The 21,419-nt window shown below is 42.8% G+C and overlaps 1 protein-coding gene across 1 annotated transcript in view; it reads left to right on the top strand.

Moving 5' to 3' along the window:
- Positions 1 to 663: 663 nt before the first annotated feature.
- Positions 664 to 21,419, top strand: part of RTN1 (reticulon 1) — a 188,006-nt gene continuing 167,250 nt past the window's right edge. The window contains exon 1 of the mRNA XM_037901164.2: positions 664 to 1,161. Coding sequence (XP_037757092.1) covers positions 981 to 1,161 — 181 coding nt within the window. The 5' untranslated portion in view covers positions 664 to 980. The remainder of the gene's footprint in view (positions 1,162 to 21,419) is intronic.

Consider the following 21,419-nt stretch of genomic DNA (forward strand, 5'->3'; position numbering starts at 1 on the left):
AGTGGGGTGGTAATAATTCCCTAGTTCACAAGGGTCTTGGGCAGTTTCATGTTGGAGATCCTTGGCTGTATAATTCCCAGCCATTATTATATAAAAAACCATTAGGCTCTCACTAATTACAAGGAAACCTTGGTAGTTCACAGCTAATGACTGGGAAGCCCAATGTTGTATGCAGTGTAGTTGTAGCCTTCTTGGTCCCAGACGTGAAGAAGAGCTCTAGGGTGGCTTGAAAGCTTGTCCCTCTCACCAACAGAAGTTGGGCCAATAAAAGATATTACCTCGTCCACCGTGTGCCTGTGGGAAGCCCACGGTAAGTTCCTGCAGTCTGTGAAGTAGTAAGCGCCACTCATGAGTTTATTGTGACAGCTGTCGTTTAGTTGTAATCTCATCCTTCCCAGCCTAGCTGCAAACAGTAGTGTATTCTGTAAACACATGGAAATATTCTGGGAGCAGCGCACATCTTTTACTGGGTGATGGAGGGGCGGGGGGTGGGAATCGCTGGCTTGTTCTGTGCAAATGACCAAGGGCCAGATCCTGAGCGCCTATGCCCCCGGGAACTCCCTGGAGTTCTCTGGGAATGGCACTGGCCCCAAGCATGCAGAGCCAGGTTCTTCTGCCATGTTGCATTCTCTTGTGCTGAGCAACTGGTAACAATGCCGGGGGGGGGGGGGGGGGGTCTCAGATAGGGAGAATGGGCAGGGCACATTTCTCCCTCTGTACAAAGCGCTCGGTGCCTGCCTGCCTGAAGCAGTTAAATGGGGCAGAGTTAGAGCCCGGCTGGCAGATCGCTGCCCTGTGATATGCCAGCCACAGGGTGACGCAAGGGCTGGAAGGCTCCAGCTAAACAAGCCATTTTCACCTGCGTAATCAACGCTAGCGGAGCTTCAGCAGCCGCCGCTCTGAGCTACCCGCAGCCGCCCGGACTCCGAGCGGCCAGCGCCTCCTCCCGCTGCCTTGAGAGTCAGAGCCGGGAAGCCAGCATGTCTGCGCCGCCGGATCGCCGGGAGCTGCCGCTGTCTGGCTCCGGGGCGCACGGGGCTGGGGCCGGGGCGGAGGAGCGCGCAGCTGGGGCGCAGCGGAGGGATGGAGACGGGGCGCAGCAGCTGCCGGCCGGCTCCCCCAGGGAACACCCGCCCGTTGCCACGGCGACTGCATCCACAGGTAAAAGGCGAGGTACCCAGAGATGCTCAACAAAGGGTGGCAGGCAGCATCCTTCCCCTCCCCCCCGCTCTGATCTCTGCCGGGCTGCTTGGCGATTGCCAGGAGGGAAATGCTAAAGAACCAGAGAGCTTGGCCTTTAAAAATAACCAGGCGAGGAGTGCGCTTCTATAGCAGCTCTGGGGTGGGGGTGGGGGGTAGGGGTATTTCTGTCCGGACTGCCTGGGCTAGACCGTGATCTCCCTTTCACCTGGGTCATTTCGGACTGATTGACTGAGTTCAAGGAATTAATTCGCATTTGCTTCGGAGATCCCAACTTGGCCCTTGTTTAATTTCAACATGTGGACTTGATTAATTGAACTTCAGTATTTGGGAGGAGGGGAGTGTGTGTATTTTCTATTTGCTCTTGAGACACAGCTTAATTTAAATATTTCTTGTTGCTGTGTTTATTTCCCATTTTCTTGTAGGGGTGCATTTCATGTCGTTTGCTTTGGGGATGTATTTGGTTTCTCTAGGCTTGGGAACACCTTTCATTTGGTAGGTGGGTTAGCAGCAGGCACACATCTGTTAATCAGTGAAATTCAGAGACTTCAGCTTCTGGGAGTTCATGGGAGAATTATTTGAGGAAAGTGCTTCTATATTTTCTCTGTGGTTCCCCCCCCCCTTCCTTTCTCCGTTGCCAGCTGGTGGGGGAATCTAACTAACCATCTACATGTGGGAAGTTGGCTGCTCTGATTTAAATTCTTATCCACTGGGAAACAGATGCCCCCATTTGCAGCTGTACGGTATTAAACTTAGGTTGACTAAGTTGGAGGTGAGAGGCTTGGGATCAACACGAGTCCCAGTTATGCAATAACCGCAGATCCATTAGGAGCAACGTTTTGGGTTGGGTCCCTCTCTGAGCTCCTACCATCATTCAGCACAAAAGACTTACTGTGCAGGAGGAACCCACTTTACATGGCCATTTGTTGCCAGCTCTATTGTGGAGGCGCATGATTCCACTTACACACAGCCCTGGCCTTCTCGGTGGGTGTGTGCTCAACATGGATGTTTTGCTGCAGCCTTCCTGGCTGCTTGGTTCTTCTGGGTTCAATAGTGACATGGGGTCTAATGCCCATCAGCTGATGGAGACAGTATCATACTGTTTTAGAGCTTTGGGCAGGCAGTAAAATCTGCCCGATGTGCTGCTCATTAGCTAACCTTGGTGGTAGGTTGTGAAACATGACTTTATATTGATGAGGGAGGTATATGGCTTGTAATGTAATTGTAAGGGAGGTGTGTGTGTGTGTGTGAAGGGTGGGGGTCCCTCAGTAGAGAGATTTTCCTTAAAAGTACAATTATACAAATGAAAATGGGGACCTAATCTTTCTTTCTTCATTTGTGGAGAGAAACATGGCAATCCTGAAGCTCAGACTATATAAAGAACAAAGACGGGTGGTTTCTTGCACAGTACAGATCAAATCCCCACTCAGCTGAAAAACTGTGATATTGTCTACATTTAATGAAAGCTTCTTTGGTGTTGAATTTATCTGTCCGGTGCCACTGATGCTCTCCAGAGTGCACTGCATTAGAAAGAGAATAGTTAGCTGGTAAAGAAAATCATGAAGATGTTGCATTTGGAGTAATTTACACAGAGGTGTTATAAATATATGTATGTGTGCCAAACTCGGGGCGGGGGGGTGGGTGGGAGGAGAGAGAGAACTCAGCAGTACAAATACTAACTGATGATTACCGGTTGCAGATTGATGAGACCTCAGATTAGCTAATAAATGCGCTAATATTGTTACATTTTAAAATATTTTAAAATGAGTATACTCCTTCATGTGTATTGTATAATTTTTTAAAAAAAGCGGGGGGGGGGGGGGGGGGGGGGGAGAGCCGATAGCACTGCATTCTACAGCTCTCCATCCAGTGAATCCACTGCATTCACACACAGCCTTCTCTTTTTGTTGCTATAATATCAGTGGTTTCTATGTTTCAAGTACATAGATCATCGCAATTGTGGTCTCCTTTCACAGGGGGAAGCGTGTTGTTTACATACGCTTTCTGTGTGATTATTTTTAAGTTAGCAAATAAGGGGCATTCGCATGTTGCTGAGTATGTGGAACTGTCTTGTGTTTCTTAAAAACAGTTGGACACTGTTGTTTATAGGGTGGCATCCTGCATGCCTTGCTCAGGTGCGCAATTCTATTAAAACCCAAGAGCTGTGGGAATAGGCCAACAGGGAGATGCATAGATGCAGCAAATGTCATCATAGAGTAGTTAGCCAGCTAATAGTCACTAGGTTGTGGAGACAGTTGGGGATAGTTTATGCAATAAACAAGACATGCAAGCAAACAAAACAAAAAATTACCAATATGTTTCCCAGTCACCCCCTAGCCATCCTGCTTGTATGTTATATATCCCCTTCCTACACCCTGGATCTATTGTTTTGCATTTGCTAGGCTATCTGCTCCTTCAGGTAAGAACTGTGTAACCTTAAGCGTTTGGAAAGTGCCCTGCACATTGTAGATGCTACTGACATACAAATAACTAAGAATAATAACAGCATTTCATCATTAGCTGTGCAAAACTTTTTTGTTATGAAACCTGAACCTCGCAAACTTTCCCTGGCTTTGGATTTTGCTATAAACTTGAAATTCAGCCAGGGACTGTTGAAAGGTATGTGAATATTTTCAAGCCAACCTGGGCTCAGTTTTGAGCCAAACCAGCTGCATGTCAAAATGATGTTAGTGGCTTTTGTGTGATTTAGGAGTGAAATACAACAATTTTTACAGGGGTTTCACTCCGAGCGTTTGTGTTCAACCAAAGCCAGGGTTGACTGAAACTGAAGAAAAGGTTCACATGAATTCCTGATGGGGAGCTGGAGTGAGATATAGCTGTACTGCACAGAACTCTCATAATTAGACCCTGAGATTTCTCAAGCAAAATCTGAGCTATGAGAAGCTATGGTTTCCACATCTGTTAATTCTCCTGCATGGCTGCTATATTAGAAATCACTAGGGTGACTCTTCATCCCTGAAGGGGCAAGATGAAAGAGGGGAGGTACTGCTTCTTTTGTATGTGGCTCAGCTCTTTGTGCTGAGAATGGTCTTCCCCTCCTAAAATGTGAACTTGGTTGAGGGCAAGAAGCACTGTAGGCTGATCTTGCAAGATTAAAACAGCAGTGAGAGATTGCTAAGCATTTGTATGTTTCTGAAGAAAGCTCCATGCCACCCAACACTCCATCTGCACATGGATTCTGCTATTTATTTTTGTCCATTGACAGTAATTAAAATTCTTTGGAAAAAAAACATTTCCAAAAATATTGCACAGGCTGAAATCAGGCGTTTCCTGGGATAAACACAAAAAGACAGAATGGCTAGGGGTAGATTCTGGCCCCCAGTTGGGGTGTGTTAGTGGGGTGAGGAGGGAGTAGGATGCAGGAAGAACCACACCAGAACCCTGGGAGAACAAGTAGGGTGTAGGCTGGTGCAGCCAACTGATATCTCCAGTGGGGCAGAAGTGGAACTATGGCTTCGCTCCAATTCCACACAGATTGGCAGGTCAGGGCTGGCACTGAAAGGTATACATACTGCATTCGAGGCTGGATTAAGGGTATAGGCACTACAGGCCTGTGCTCAGGGCTCCAATTCCCAGGATCATGAGAGGAGGTCATAATCTCAGGTTCCATTATTTATTTATTTATTTGAAAGAGTACATTTCTAGCCCACATGCTTGTGAAGAAAAGCTTAAAAATATGACCTGAATTTAACTGATGCAGGGACATCTGCCTGAGTCTGCAGAGAGCCTGAAACAATCACTCCAAGATGGGAGAACTGCTCCATGCACTGTAGTAGGGTGTGAATTCCAAGAGCCATTGCTCTAGGGGCCCTGCCAACATCACCCCAATAGGATTTGGTGTGTGGCAGAAGAAGAAGAGTACAGAAGGCCTAACCCCCCTAACCTACCCAAACAGATACACCCTTGCTGGTGGGTAAGAGCTGGGGCTCACCCCTGTGGCCATTCTCGCCTCCTTGTGAAGGGAGAGGGGACCCCTTCTTCTAAGTGAAGAAAGAACCCTACTGCTGCTCTTGAGGGGAAATGGGGGGCTTGTTTTGACAGCCCCTGTTCCTTTGGGAGGGGCTTCCCTTGCCACAGCTACTCCAAGTTGGGAGAGATGGGGCATAGCACAGGCAGAACCAGAGTGCCCCATGTTGCCTTAATCCAGCCCTGACTGTACCCTCGTGATGGTGTAGCAGCTGGCTCTCCTGCCTTTAGCCATGGTGGCATTCAGCCTGCCTGCATTTGCAGGCAGTGTGTGTCCCATAGCCGGCGTATTGCCCCTCACGTCCTCCCTAACACAGCTGTGGCTTTAACCCCTGCTGCATAGCCCTTTTGTTTTTAAATACGGTGGTCCTACTTGATTCCTTCAGCTCGACATGTGACAAATGTCCCTAGCAGAAATTGCTGCACAGCCAAGCCCTTAAGGGCAGTAGATTGTTGATTAGATTGATATGCATATTTGAAAGCTCAAAATTAAAACTGAGGGAGGGAAAATGATGCAAATCTTCAGGCAAGGCTGACAGCTGCATCGTGCCCTCTCCAACATATACACGGCAGCTCCAAAGAATAGGCACAAAGCCAGTGGGTCTGCAGCTTCTGCTGCAGCCGCCCACCATTCCCCTTGGCTCCCCTGCACAAAGCTTGCTCGCTTGGGCTGTGAATGAGCTGGCGGCACCGTTCGGCCTAGAATACGCCTGCCTTCATGTTGATACAGCTTAGCTCGTAAATCATTTTCATTTGCTCTTTTTCCCTGTGTCTGGGGCTATCTGGGTGCCAGAGACAGCAAGGGCAGCACGATGACTAAAGACGGGAAGAGAATTTTAAATGGTTTTCAGGGCAACAAGCTCTTGAGAACACACTGACGCTGGGCCTGATGCTGGACTCCTAGTCAGGCAAAACTCTCATTGGAGTCAGTGAGTTTGGAGAGTTGGATTGCAACCCATGTAGCTACACTGCACAGGCTTTGTGCACCTACCCTGAACATCAGAACATGGGCTAATCAACAGGTTGCTGTAAGGACATGGTCGTAGTGTCTGTGATAGTCATTTCTGCCCCCTCCCCCTTTCAATGTCAGATACTGAAATGTGTTTTCTTGGCAGATTTTTTCATCCTCCTGCCACTGAGGGTTGCTCACGATGTGAATACTGGGCTCCTGGCATTTATTTATCGAATTGTTGTAGAAAGAAGAGCATTGGTAGTATAGTGACACCTGCCCTAAATGCTACCTCCCTGTATCTAAAGCAGCCACTTTAAAATACATCCACAGTGTCCACTACAGTCTTGTTTACAACCTAGTTAAAGCCTTAAGGGTGAATTAAGCCCTAGTTTGAAAGTGATTTAAGTGGAGTTGTACATACTTATGCCAATACAATATTTGGCTTCTCTTGTTCTAGATAACCAGATTTTTCCCTTGGATAATCCCTGAAAATTTTAGAAATGCCCCTGCAAATTAAGAGGTTGAACCAGGTTATATTAAAGGGGCTCCTTGCAGCCCAAACAATTCTATGATTTGATGTAAAATTTGCAAAAAGATATAGAAAAAAAAGTAGATTTATTTTTGGATCTATACCTTACTAAAGTTCCCTTATAGCTTGACTGTGCACTCCAGTCTGTGGCAAACCAGTACAGTGTGCATTTCTTTAGCGTACCAGTCATTTAAACAAAATTCTTCAGAATGTCACTGTCCAGCACTGTGCCTCGGTTTCCCCGTATGTAAAAATAGGGACAATGATACTTGCTCTCTTTTGTAGGATGCTTTGAGGGTTATTAGAGAAAAGTGGTATGTAAGAGCTAAGTGTTGTTGCTATTGTTATTGCATAAAATCTGTACGGTAATAGGATTTCTCAAGCCCATGGAAATCAAATTCCAGGGAAAACTCTGCCATTTCCCCACCACTACTGCTGTGGAGGGTATCCTGCGAAAGCTAGCATCAGCCTGTTTATATGCAATGGCCTTTGTGTTATTAAATAAATTGATGACCCTGGGGAAAAAACTGGTCACAGCCGGTATGTTTGTGTATCTGCCCTCACCCCCCACGTTAACTCTTAACTAATAAGGGTTGCAAATGACTTGAGGAGGACCAGGAAGAAGAAGGAGACAAGATCGGTAGGGAGGGGAGAGGTCACTCACCTCTGATGTATTAATCCCATAAATCAGTAACGAGCTGTTTTATATATCGGGGCGGGTGGGGGGAAGCGAAGTGGAAGGAGATGTGAGGAAGAGGAGCTACTTTAGATGTCCCAATTCCATCATCCTGTGGACCAGTAAATCTTGTGACATAATTTCATTTGTTTGTCTGTCTCTCTGGTCAGTGAACTACTTCTGTCCTTTTAATTCTGGTTGGAGGGGTGTTGGAGAGGGGGCATCTAATCACATTTGTCTGTAGTTATTGTGGCTGCCATAAATATTTTCATGTCATGATTTGCCGCTTAAATTGCACATCAGACTGGAAATAAGGTGCAAATTGTTGACAGAGGATAATTAACCATTGGGACCAACTTCTAAGAGAAGTGGTGGAGTCACCAGCACTTTGAATTTTTAAATCCGATTTTGATTCAAACAGGAATTAATTCAGGGCAGTTCTATGGCTTTAGTTATGTGGGAGGTCAGACTAGATGATCACCGTGGTTCCTTCTGGGTTGGAATCTATGAAATTAAAAAAAAAACCCTTAAGATTTGCAACTATTTACGGGTTTTGCCCCAAAAGATCACAGTGTACAGGTGGATTCAAGTCTGGGAGAGGAAGAAAGAGTGACAGATGCTCTCATTCTACTTATAAGGTCTGTATCCAGTTACTTACTGTACCTTATTACCCAGGGGAAAGTTTGGGTAGATCCCACTGACTCACAGGAGACTTACAGCACCTGGCGAGATAAGGCCCTTTGCATCTACAAACGTTGCTGGGGTCATTACATGCTAGGGGGGACTGGACACCTTTTCTATGACTTGTTTATGGATACATTTGTTTTATATTTACTTACTTATCAGTTGAGATTGTAGTTCTTCTTCCTCCAAAGCGGTGCACAAGCATATTCAGGTTTTGCATTATAATGGGACATTTATGTTCTAGTTTTTATTGTACTCCCTCCCTCTCTCTTCTCTTACTACCAGATCAGAGCAATTTACAAATGCTTGGGTATTTTAAACCGAAAAAATACGACATAGCAAAACTTTTTTTCCGAAGAATGGAATATTATTTGTAATGAATACTGTAAATCAGATGAAGTAAAGATACATAGTAGTATATGTTTAGCACGATTCCAGCATGAAGAGAGACTTTTCAGTGCATAGTATTTTCATGTCTAAATACAGTTTTTATTCAGGGTCAGTTATCTTTCTAACCATCTATAGGAATATTATGTGCTTAGGCAAGTAAATTCACTGAGACTTACCTACAAATTTTAGGTTCTAATATATGAGAGCAGTTAAGCACATGCTTAAATTCATTTCTGTTGAACAAAGTATTTAAGTGTGTGTTCCTAACTTCAGTGGGGCTTAAGCACATTCCTAAATGCTTTGCGGAATAGGGATGGGCTTATTTAAGCATGTGCTTAAAGTTAAAACTGTAGTTTGCTGAATCAAGACGCTGAATGGATCCGTGGTAGAGCTGGGACTAGAACCCAGGAGATCTGACTGCCTCAGTTTATCAGTGTATAAATGGATGTACTAATACTTACCTTCATTGCTAGAATGTTGAGAGAATTCGCACTTATAAAGCATATCGAGATCCTTGAATGAAAGTTCTTCTACAAGTGCACTGTTGTTGTTATTTAATTTAATCTATTATATGCCTCCAGGTCATGTTAAAAAGAAAAAGGCAGCAAAGAGTGGAAAAGGGTTTCAAAGCATAACCTATACGAGCCGGTCTCTTTCAGATACTAGGAACAGTGTATGTGTTCTTTATAATTTAATATAGCTGAGAATTGGGTTTTTTTATATTTAATTGAATAGCTGCCAACATGGAATTCTTAGAGTATTTCAGTTATTGTGATTATTAGATGCCTGCCCTTGCTACAGCATTCAATTATCATGAGATCTTATATGATAATGTCGCCATTTGCTCTGAGATTAGTTTGACACAATTGCCATTAACACCAGTATGATTTGGAAACATCTAGCTGTTTGTTAGCATCTCTTTGTGCCGCAATGACATGTCCCTCAAAAAATATGCCACACAGAAGTGTATGCCCCAAAATGTAAATGAGGGGGAGAAGAAGGGTGGAATTAACCAGAGGGCGTGGCTTTCTGTACCATGAAAATCCTGTAAACCCCATATAATGATGCAAGTTCTGGCTTGCATTGGGTCTTATACGGTGGGGTCCCCTGCACTGGATCACACCCAACTTTTTTCCCTTGAGTAGGGCTGAATTTATTAACTGCAGTTGAATTATTATTATTAGCAGTAACATTAAAGTTATCTTCATCCTGATCAGGAATGAGCGAATGAATGGGGCAGTTTTGTACAACATTGTAGCAAAAAGGTCCGTAGGGCCATGTGGTACATTTTGTGGTTTCCTGGAACCAGAATCCTCTTCCCTTGTAAACATTAACTGACTTTAACATTAACTTTCCATTGTAGACGCCTTAGGAGAGTTGGGCCAGATCCGTTAGATTTTGGTTTAAAACCTCCACCCCTGAAGCCCTGAGCACAATAACCCCAGAGTTACAAAGCAGCCGTTCTCCTTGCTCCCCTCTATCACATATCATTCCATCACCAGTCAAGTGACTAATACAACTTAAAAAAATGGACAGAAATCCCATCCTCAGCCCTCCACCATTAAACAAACGGGCTTCGCAGCACGACTGTAAGGCGAATGAATTCAGGTATCAAAGTCAATGGAGCCCTGCTGATTTACACAAGTGAGGATATGGCTCCTGCCTGATGTGAACCTTCAATCAGGGCTTAAAAAATATGCAGAGAACTTTTTCAAGGAATAGAAAGAGAGAAGGGCTATGTTTAGGGCTTGATCCTCCACCATTAAAGTTCTAGCAATTTGGGGCTGGAAGGGACCTCGAGAGGTCATCCAGTCCAGCCCCCTGCGTTGACACAGGACTCAGTATACCTAGACCCGTCCCTGACAGGTTTTGCCATTGATGTCAATGGGAGCAGGATTAGGCCCTTAGGAAGGAAGCAAGACGGCCTAAGAAGGAAGGATTGGTTTGTTTTTAATACAATCCCTCTTCTGTGCTACCGTCTGTTCTGTCTGTGGCAGTGCAGGGAAGGAGGAGCTACATATACTGAATCCACAGTATGTGAACAAAGTTGTTTGTTGTGTCAGCATGAGATGGGATTGTACTAAGTTCTGCTTCTCAGGGCTGGCAGGCACTTGTTGCTCATCTGAATGCCACCCCCAGCCTGCACTATGACTAAGCAATCCAAAGATAGCATCTTGTACACCTGGGATGTGAAAAGCACCTGACCCAAGAACAGATCCCAGCACACTCACGTCAGCGAGAGCATCTCTCTCACTGAGTTTGATTTTAAACTAGCACTCGGTAGCAATAGAAAAAGGCCAGATTCTGGAACAAGACTCAATATATTCTGCCAAAGCAGCACTGATGTTCAGTCTTATTCAGGTCAGCAGCAGTCCCCTCCCAATCTACAAGTTATTCCTTCCAGCAGCAGAAATAATCTGTGTGAGCTGCGCACAGGGAGCATTGCTGGGTCATGAGGTGTCACAGGCAGGCAGATAGATTGTTGTGACCAACCCCAGAATGCCTGGCCTCTGCTCCTGTAATGGAGTGGTCTCCCCAGATGTGCTGGGGCAGGAACATGAGCATTACCAGGTGCAGCCCATTTCTACTTTGCAGAATTCTGTGTTTCTGGCTAATCTTTGTGCAGCTGGTGTGAGGGGCCTCTCTTCTGGTGCCTGCAGTTTGTAGGCACAAATAATCACAAGTGCAATTTCGATCATTTAGACACTAAGGCCCTGATCCAGCAAAGTGCTTAAGCATATAGAATCATAGAAATGTAGAGCTGGAAGGGACCTTGAGAGGTCATCAAGTCCAGCCCCCTATAGGCATTTGTCCAACCTGTTCTTAAAAACCTCCAATGATGGGGTTTCCACATCTCCCCTGGAAGCCTATCCAAGAGCTTAACTACCCATATAGAGCTTAACTACTCTTAGGCCCACATATGTTTCACTTTAAGCATGTGTAGTCCCACTGACTTAAGAACTTTGCTGAATTGGAGCCTTAAATACTTGCTATACAGCTTCATCTAAATTACTTAAGTTGTGTCACCAATATTTACACCTGCTAATTGCAGGCACAGAAAGGAGAGGAATTTTTTTAAAATAATTGGTAAAAATGTAGTTCCTGATCTTATGAGGTATGAAACGCCTTCTGATCAGTGTTCAGCCCATCTCAGGAGATGCTATGTACCTCACAGGATCATGTCATTAATTGTTATCACAGAAATGATCTTATGTACCTTATGGACCAAGGGAATGATGTAAATTGGAGTAGTACTCTGCTCTAAATTGTAATTGATACAGCTGTCACACTTCTGCACCAGATATGGACTGGTCACAGAGCTTGTTTATACACACCACATGTGTTCATCATAAGATCGCTTAATGCTCTGCCAGGTATGGCTGAGGTTCTTTAAAAAAGGTATTTTACACACAGTACCACCTACTAGCTGAAAAGTATAATACAGTTTAGCATTCCATTACAGCACATTCCATTACAATATTTACACTATCATGCTGTCTTTGAACTTCAGTATGTATCAGTCTGTTAAGTGTCTCCAAATCCTATCGGTTTTCTAATTACATGACCTGACCATGTAACAACTTGGTCATCAGGCTGTCCATTAGTTGCAATGACTGGCTGTGGTTGGTTTGGAATCCTTGAGTCTTCTCCTTGTTCCGCGTCTGCCATCTGTAGAGTTTCCTCTGTTGATTGTTCGTTATGAGGAACAAATGGTAGATGTTAACAGTTTCTATTGAACTCTCCCCTGTCAGTCTCAATCACCTATGGTCTGGGTGCTGAATTATTTTTCTTTAGGAGAGCTGGAGTTATCTATCCTTTTTCTCCATCCAATTTGACATGATCACGGTCACCAGGTTCTAGATCTGACAGTTCTCTGAGTGACGTCTGTTGTAAAAGGGATCATAAGCTCTTTTAGGGTATGTCCACACTGCAGTTAAACACCATCAGGTGGCCCATTTCAGCTGACTTGGGCTCAGGCTATGGGGTGTAGATGCAGTGTAGAGGTTCAGGCTCTGCTGGAGCCCAGGCTCTGGGTCTCTCCCCACTAACAGGGTTCCAGAGTCTGGGCTCCAGCCTGAGCCTGAACATTTACACTGCAATTAAACAGCCCTGTAGCCCAAACCCCATGAACCTGAGTCAGCTGACATGGGCCAGCTGTGGATGTTTAATTGCAATGTAGACACATCCTTAGCATTTTTCTTCAGTTTGGCTACTCTCTTCATGCCTGTTCACTTTGGAAATGGGTTCTTTTCAAAAGTTGGAACAGTACTTTTGAGTTGTCCTCCCATCAGGAGTTGTGCTGGACCATGTCCAGTAGTTGTTATTGGTGTGATCTGTAACTCAGAAGAGCGAGGAATAGATCTTCCTGCTGTAAGATTTTCTTGGCTGTCTGTATAGCTCTCAGCCTCTCCATTCACTTGTGGGTAATGTGGGCCACAGCTACTCAAACTGCAAAACAGTCTGAACTGGTGAAACAGCAAAACCTTGAGTGTTAAAAGTCATTATCATAAAACCCCTAAGGTAAGGAAGTTTATCAGTTTTCTGTAGGTTTTGCTGTTTCATCATTTCAGATTGTTTTGCTATTTGAATACCTGTGGCTAGGGTTAAATCTTTCTTCAATTGTAGCTGCTGTGAAAGGTTTTTATCTATGAACCCAATAGCTTGAGCTGCCTCTCTCTAATATTTTCATCTTTTGCATTCTGAAAACTACAGTTTTCAGCCAATGTATGCAGAGCTCTTATAAAACATTCAGTATTTCCACCTGGTTCTTGAATTCTCAGATGGAAAAATATTCTATCATAAACCACATTTCTCTGAGGTATAGAGTATTCATAAAAAAATACCCAGAATCCTTTCGTAGTCATCTTTGTGACTAGCTTCAGTAAAGTCAAAGGAGTTAAAGATATGGTCTACCTCCTTCCCCATAGCATAAATTAAAGAAGATATCTATATATCTCCAGTTTCTTTGTGGAGCTTGGTAGCAATGCGAAATGTTGCAAAATATTGTTTCCAGTCTGTCCATTCTGAAGGTTTCTCAAAGCTAAGGTTCTCGGGGGCATTGAAGAGTGACATGTTGATAAGATTCTCCAAGCTTTATTGCTTTGTTCCTTCTGTTTCTGTTCTTAGTTTACTCCTGACACCATGTCATGTACTTCTGTACCACATATGGACTGGTCACAGAGCTTGCTTACACGCACCAGATGTCTTCATTATAAGATCTTTTAACGCTTTCCCAGCTATGGTTGAGGTTTGTTTAAAAAAAGTGTTCTCACACAGTGCTATCTAGTGGCTGAACAGTGTCATACAGATTAACATTCCATTCCTCATCAGCCTTCACTGTCCAGTTCCTCTAAAGCTGATTGTTTTATTCCCTTTGGTAACCTTCCCCATTTCTTTTTATCATAATATTGAGTTAATGTTGTAGCTGTTCTCTTTATTGATCTTGTAAAATTATCATTAACATTTAATACATAATTGTGTCTTATGAGTTCCAGGTTGTCCCAAAAGCCAGCAGATATCATATAAAACTCTTAGATTTGCAGGTTGCAGAAAAAGTTTTGGGTGAAAAGTAAAAGTTCTAAGAAAATGCATCTGAATCAGAGCAAGCCCCAAAGCAATTAACCTTCTCAGAAAACTCTCTTTATGAATGAAAGTGTACTTGTTTTCAGAACATGGGCAGTGGAGTAGATCTCAGTTTATTGCTTCACAATCAGAAGTCTTTATAACAAAGCAGCCCACAACTGCCACCTTCTTCAAAGAAGAAAATATAGACTTGTGTCTCCCTTGCGCATTTTGGACCAAATTTTTAAAAGGTTCTGTTCAATTCTGCACTTTCAAAATTTCGTGTGTACTTGTCTTCATAAACTGCATGCACAAATGGGAAGATGGCCAAGCAAGCAGTTGCTTGCTTGCACAGATGTGGTATCACTGAGTGCAAATGAGTGCATGCTCATTTTTTCTCATGGACAAAATAAACAGCTATTGTGAAGGCCCACTGAAAATGTGGACCAATATCCCTGATGATGCCAGTTGACCAGGTCCAAATTTCCTGCATTTTGAGGTTTCAATTAAAAAAATGTCATCACTAATATTAATTTTTGAAATATCCCCTCCCTCTGAAAACTTTCACAAAAAAATTAGTAAAAAGTGTGTTTTGTTTTGACCTAGCTGTTGAGATGTTTGACATTTTCAAAAATCAAAACCTTTAGAAGAAATTTTGACATAGTTTGAAAAAACTATTTTAAAAAATTAATAAATTCTTGCCAAATTCTCAAAAGTTTCATGTTTTCTTCTTTCCCATCAGCTCTAGATGTCAGTAAGATTTAGAAATGTACTTGATCTATTGCTGGCACTGTAACAGAAAATACAATCTTTATCTGTCAAAACTGGAGCAAGATAAATGATATTTTTAAAGCATTAGGTTATTTTTATTTTATCCAGTAAATTTCTATATTCTATTTTAGAATTACCATCACATGCAACAGTGGAACTTCTATACTTTAAAATTACTGTAAGGGGTCCTAGGTAGATGGCTTTGAGCAGCTATCATGGTTAAAAGCAAGGATCCATTGCCATTTCTTTGGATTTTTGTCTTGTCTTTCTGACATGCTGTAATTCAGTTTCCAGATACGCAGGTCAGAGCTAAGGTGACACTTTTTGCGGTGTAATGCTCTATAATATGTAAGAATTATACTTGCACTTTGATCATAGCAAATGGACAGTGTATAATTCCATCTATCTATATAAGTTTGTATAAGGTTGTCCCTCACCAGGACATCTGAGTGCAACTGAAAAGCAACCTAAGGAAAGGAGGCTGAACAAAGAAACCTGAAAAAATTAATGGTTTCACAGCTCTGCAGTAGACTTTCTTTTTTTTCCTCTTGCTTTTAATAGGTCACTCTTCCAACCTACTTTACATCAAGCAGATAGCATGTTGGATGTTTCGCAGATGAATCAGACTGTGCAGTGCACTTGTGCATGTCTAGTATGCAAGTATGTCAGCTTGTATATGATCACCAGCAAAAAGATTTTTTTGGAGACTAGAGAGGTGGAATCATTCACAGCAGCTTCCGTGAAAGAAAGAGTAATGCAACTATTGTTAATAAATCAGCCCTGGACTTGAAACAGTTGAACTGTCTTCACTGCCGTTTTGATTAGCTTTATCCTCTGAGACGTAAATTAAAGAGCAAAATATATAATCTGAGAAGCTTTCCAGAGTTATCTTTAAAAATGTGAACTCAGCACTAAGAACTATGCTAAGCAGAGTCCTTTGGTCTAGCAGAATGGTCTAATAGCAATGCTGGAGGTTTGTTCCGATTACATGTTGGAAGGTGGGAAGGCACAAGCTGTTTTTGCTACAACTGATCACAACCAGTTTCCCACTTTTGATGTACTAAAGGGTCTTGCAGTGATACCGGTGGATGTTTCATCATGACAATATTTTTCTAATAGTATAAAAGCAGAGTAAGTTTGTCTGGATTGTCCTTTTCAAGATCATAGTGTACACTGTCCATATACTAGCGTTGCCAACCCTCCAGGACTGTCCTGGAGTCTTCAGGAGTCAAAGATTAATTTTTAATTAAAGATTATGCCACATGATGAAACCTCTGGGAATATGTCCAACCAAAATTGGCAACCTCTGCCATATACTGTACTGTGAACACTTGCTGGGACCCCCAGTATCAAGTTGGTTGCTCCTTTTTTCCACTACTGGTCTCTGTGGAACATGCTTGTAAAGTGTTCCATGCTTCCGCTCTGGTTGGTCCACAGAGAATAACCACTTACCCCTGCTGCCAGCTAATGCACTTAGGCTCAGATCGTCAAAGGTATTTAGGCTCCTAACTTTCACTGAAACCAGTGGGAGCTAGGAGCCTAACTATCCCTGGGGATCTGGGCCTTAGTCCTTTAACTAGAATGGTAGAGGCATGTGCTTGGGTGATGAAGACTCAGGTTACAGCTTGCTGGCTGCCCAGAGGGGGGTTATTACTAGAAGTTATAGGAAAAATTCCATTGAAACATTTTTCACTGGAATTTGGTGATTCATCAAAATTGAAAAAATTTGTGTGGATAGTTCAATTTTTATGATGTTCCAAAGGTTCTGTTGCATCCCTGCCTGCCAGGCAGTGTTTGAAACCTGCCTGGTTTTCTGCCACCTCTCCCACCCAGATCCTCAGGAACTTGTCACACAGGCTGCTTTGGAGTGGGGGGACCCCAGGGCTTCCATTGTCCACTGCTCTGGGGCAGCCTGCCAGGTGGTCTGCCTGGGAGCCAGGGCTTCCTTTCCTTTCCTTTTGCAGAGAATTTAGAAATTTTTGCTTTTTGCTCCGAATCAAAACAAAACCAAAATGTTTAAAATATTGAAATCCTCCATGAAACTGAGATACCTGTCTCTGCACAGTTCTAGTTCTTACGTTTGTACTTCCTGGTGGACCATTGATTTTATAAGATGTTCTTGGCTGCATGCTCTGAAGAGAGGAAAGAGGATTGTCATGTCCTCCAGCACTTTACGTACACATTGATTTTATCCGCTACAGTTTCTGACCCTGTGACCCCACTAGATTCTTTAGTCTTTAAGGAAATCATTTGAGGCAGGAACTAAGAGTGCACCAATATTTTAATGCTAAAAGCCTTTATTCAGAATGCCTGTGTGTTTCTATGTTCTTTGTCTAGAACTGTTCTTGGCCAATTCCCAGTTTAAGAGCTGGAGGAAAGTGGGGAGCAGTTTTCGGGGAGGGGCACAGAATGCAGGATTAGAAAATATGGTTCCTGGGGTCAAATCCTCTGCTGGTGTAAGTGGGAAATTGCTGACTTGGTTGGTGCCATGCTGGGGATATGGCCTTTGGTGTTTAATAGGGGTTTTCTCAGGTTGGTTGCTAGCACTGACACTCTGCTGTTCTCTAGGAGGTGTTCTTTAGGCAGATCACAACTCAGTGGCCTTGGACAACACGAGTACAGATGGTGGAGGGTATATCATGCTCTTCTATGTTAGGGTTGGTTAATCAACTCAATGAACCTGTAGATCCTGAGAGAGTGAAACCCAAAGTGGTCATTTTTCTGTCTTGTGAGATTGCCATTTTAAAAAAGATGCTTAGACACTTTTCAGACTGAAATTTGTTACACACCAGTAACTTCTGACAAGGGGTTGTTACCATGGGATTTTGCACAGATGTATGTTTGATGCACACAGGAAAGAGAACCTAATTAAAAGTTCAGAAGATAAAACTTGTGTCACAAGTTTGTGCAGGTGTCTCCTAGTAACGGCAAAAACTTAAGCCAGAGTTTTCAGACTTGGGTGTCTAAAGTTTGGCTCTTAAATCCATGTTTAGAGACCTCCATGACCATGGGCCAGTGAAGTGCCCAACTATCCACAATTTCACAGATATTGATGGGAGCAGCAGGTGCCCAGCAAGTTTGAAAATAGGGCCCTACGTTTTTAAAAGTGACGAGTGTCTTTGATTTTGGGGTCCCAGCTTCTGGCTCCTTTCACATGTCTCCTTTTCAGAGGATGGGTACTCAGCACTTTCTGAAAATCGGAACCCTTTAATAATAATCATCCCTAGCTCTTATCTATCACTTGTCATCTGTAGATCTTAAAGTGTTTTACAACGTATGTAAGCATCATTAGATCCATTTTACAAATGGGGGAAATGAAACACAGGGAGGCTAAATGATTTGCCTAAGGACACCCACTGGCCAGTCTAGGAATAGAACTCAGATCTCTTGAGGCTTAGTCCAGTGCTCTATCCAGTAGTCACCAGTATCTCAAGGTGAGCAATTAAGATATAAGGCACCAAATAATCACTAGTCCCTTTTGAAAATGGGGGTCCAGGCTACATTTATTTAGGTGCCTAAATGTGGATTTAGGAGCCAAATTTTAGGTGTACAAATTTGAAAATCCTGGGTTTATTTTCTTTTTATTTTGTGTTAAGAATACTTACATACATTTTTGCTTACAGGGACAATCTCCTGAGATACATGTATTGCACCATGAGGGTCTAAGAGGACGGCAGTCATGTAGCTTTATCTCTAGCTTCAGCTGGTTGGGAATTTTCCATCAAAATGTTTTTTTTTTTTCATGGAAAATGCAGTTTCCATAAAAATCAGTTTTTACTCAAATGTTTTGATTTCTTTTCCATTAGGACAATTAAAACAAAATATTTAATTTTGGGTCAGACCAACCTGAATGAAAACATTTTGGTTTGTCCAACTGGATTGAAACATTTTGGGTCAGTTTGGCGTCTGTCTGAGCTGTCATGGTGCTGCATGGGAATTGCAGTTCAGATGTCTCATGTCACAATTGTCCTCTGTGGTCTGAGCTCCCTGGCTGTACTACATATTCCATGATGCACTGCAATCAGCCCTCTGGTTGAACCCCCGCAGTGCATCAGGGGACTCCTGCGACCATGATGCATCATGGTTGAGTCAGGTGGGTCCAGCTCAATGTTGAAGTGAACGGAAACAAAACATTTTGATGTTTCCAAATAAAAAAATTCATACCTTTCTATTCTACAAAAAATTGATATTTTGACTTTTTCCCCTAATTTTTGGGACAAAACAAATATAGATATATTGAACATTCCCATGGGACCAAAATAAATCTATTTTTTGACCAGATCTGCTTCCAGCTAACATCAGTGCAACACAAACAGTAAAATGCAGGACACTCAATCTAAAACAGCAAACGCCACCATGGATTTATGACTTGTTTCTTGCTCCTATAGCCTGGAGAGCAATTATACCTTCAGCAAGAAATTACAGACATTTTTAAACCCCAGAAAGTCCACTTATTGTATGTTTAGTTTAGTCAACACAAATGTGATCACTTCTTTCTAGTTGATGCAATGAAATTAGGTCAGCAGCAGTGTTCAGTGTGCCTGATTGGCACAGAACTTTAAAACCAAGCAAAGTCTCTCCCTTCTTAACTGCATGTGACTTTGCTGTCAGGGCAGTGCTGAGGGCATAAAATCATTGCCAGTCTCCAGGATAATAAGTGCCCAGCACGCCTGGAGTGGACACGACAGAGCTTTCAAATGAAAATATATTTTACAGTATTTCCTCTCTTACTCATTTACTAATGTGACTTCTCTGTCAGTACAGTGCAACGGAACCAAAATCAGTGATGGGCCCAGATATGCCCAGTGTTCCTAGACTAGACCTAATACAACTTTTAAAAAAATCCTCTTTTTACTTTGGGCTAATGATAAGACCTGACTGTGAAATTACAGCAGTCACTCTTGCATGATATATGAAATAAAATTTTAAAAAGCCACCTGATTCCCTTCCCAATCCATACACTTAGATTTATGTAGACAGTGCTTCATAATCCCTGCTGTGCTGCTTGCTTTAATATCCATCTCGGGGAAAAAAACTCAGCTGTTCCAGAAATTTCAGGTATCCCTCCCCCGTTGTGGGGCTTGGCTGCCCTGAAGCAACCTTGCTGGCCAAGCATGGCATGGCAGGCACTCCCTGAGGTTGGTCTCCTTAGCTTTCCAGAAACCAGTCTGTACTGGAGATGTGACTTAGTCCTCCGGCCAAGTCACAACAATGATAACCTCTTTCACAGTAGCAAAGATTCAAACTAAAAAGTCCCCACAGTGAAAAGATTCTTCTGTACTTCAGGGCTTTTCTTCAGCCCACCCTCTGGACCCTATTTCCAGCCCCTTCCTGAGAAAGCCTTCTTGGCTCTGGAATAGAACACTCAGCCCCCTGGCTGTTTCCCCTGGAGGGCTATTCTCAGCCCCTCAGAGGTTCTCCTTTCCTGCTCCAGTACAGAGCACTAGGCTCGCAGGCTGGTTCCTCTGAGTACCTGGCTTTCTGCAGACCCTGTCTCAGGACCTTTCACAGGAACCTGCCCTGTGATTTCAACTCCAGACTGATCGTACACTCAGACCTTTTCCAAGACTTAGGTGTCCATCCTGACCCCCTTAGCCCTGCCCCCTCAGCTGAGAAACAGCTACTTAATTATGGCACAGGTGTGATTGGCCCCATCTCCCATTAAAGGGGCCAGTCACACTGTGACACCCTCATTGAATTAGGAGTATAGGCATTGCCAGACTGGATCAGACCTAGCATCCTTCTTCAAAGTGGGGTCAGCACCAGAAGCTGCTGAAGAAGGTCCAAGAAACCTTGTGTTAGGCAGATGTGGGGTAATCTATCCCCCACATAGATCTCATCCTGGTCCCTCTTTTATTGTTTTCTGTTAAAACCACCAACCCCACCCCAAAAGAAGTTTTGCTTTTTCAACCAAGAGTCAAAATTTTATGTGGCATCCACCCCCAGTTTTTGACCCTTGTTCAAGTACATAGTCCAAACTATACAACCCAGGTGGGCTGGATGGGTAATGTAGGAAAATGCCCATAGTTAGGTGTATGTGATTGTCATTGGTATCAGCACCTTTCCAAACAGGTTTACATAAGATTAATATCTGTATTGTATACCATATGTATATACAGTTTACCTTAGTGATGAGAAAATAGTTCATAATAAATCATTTGTACGAGAAACTTAGCACCTCTTTCCAACTGCGTTAATGTCCAGGAGCAGATTACACTTTATCAGATTCATTCCACATTCTGAAAATATTTTCTTTATATTTTTACTCTTGTCATGAATATATAAAATTTGAGTTGTGTTCCTTAGTTATAGCATGTCAGATCAGTTGTTTTCCTGTTCCTTGATTGGATAAATGTGCAAACATGTCTTTCATTAATACTTGTTTATGTCAATTTTAAATCTCCTTTTCTGCGGATATCAACACATGCGACTTTGAAATTAAATCTCTGCAGACATTTATGCCAGTAAAATATCATTTCTCAATTAAAAATTGAGGCATGAAACTGGCTGAAATAAAATCACTAAAACTTGAAATATCTGCTGAACAATATTTACAGCTCTGATGACTTTGTGCTTGTTAGTACCAAAATTAAGTTAGTAAGGTTGAGATGTTTGTATCTTAAATGAATGATGTAATTCATTTATAAAATACTTGACAGTGGCAGCAC

Source organism: Chelonia mydas, chromosome 6, assembly GCF_015237465.2.
Source record: "Chelonia mydas isolate rCheMyd1 chromosome 6, rCheMyd1.pri.v2, whole genome shotgun sequence".
In the NCBI taxonomy this organism is placed as follows: domain Eukaryota; kingdom Metazoa; phylum Chordata; order Testudines; family Cheloniidae; genus Chelonia; species Chelonia mydas.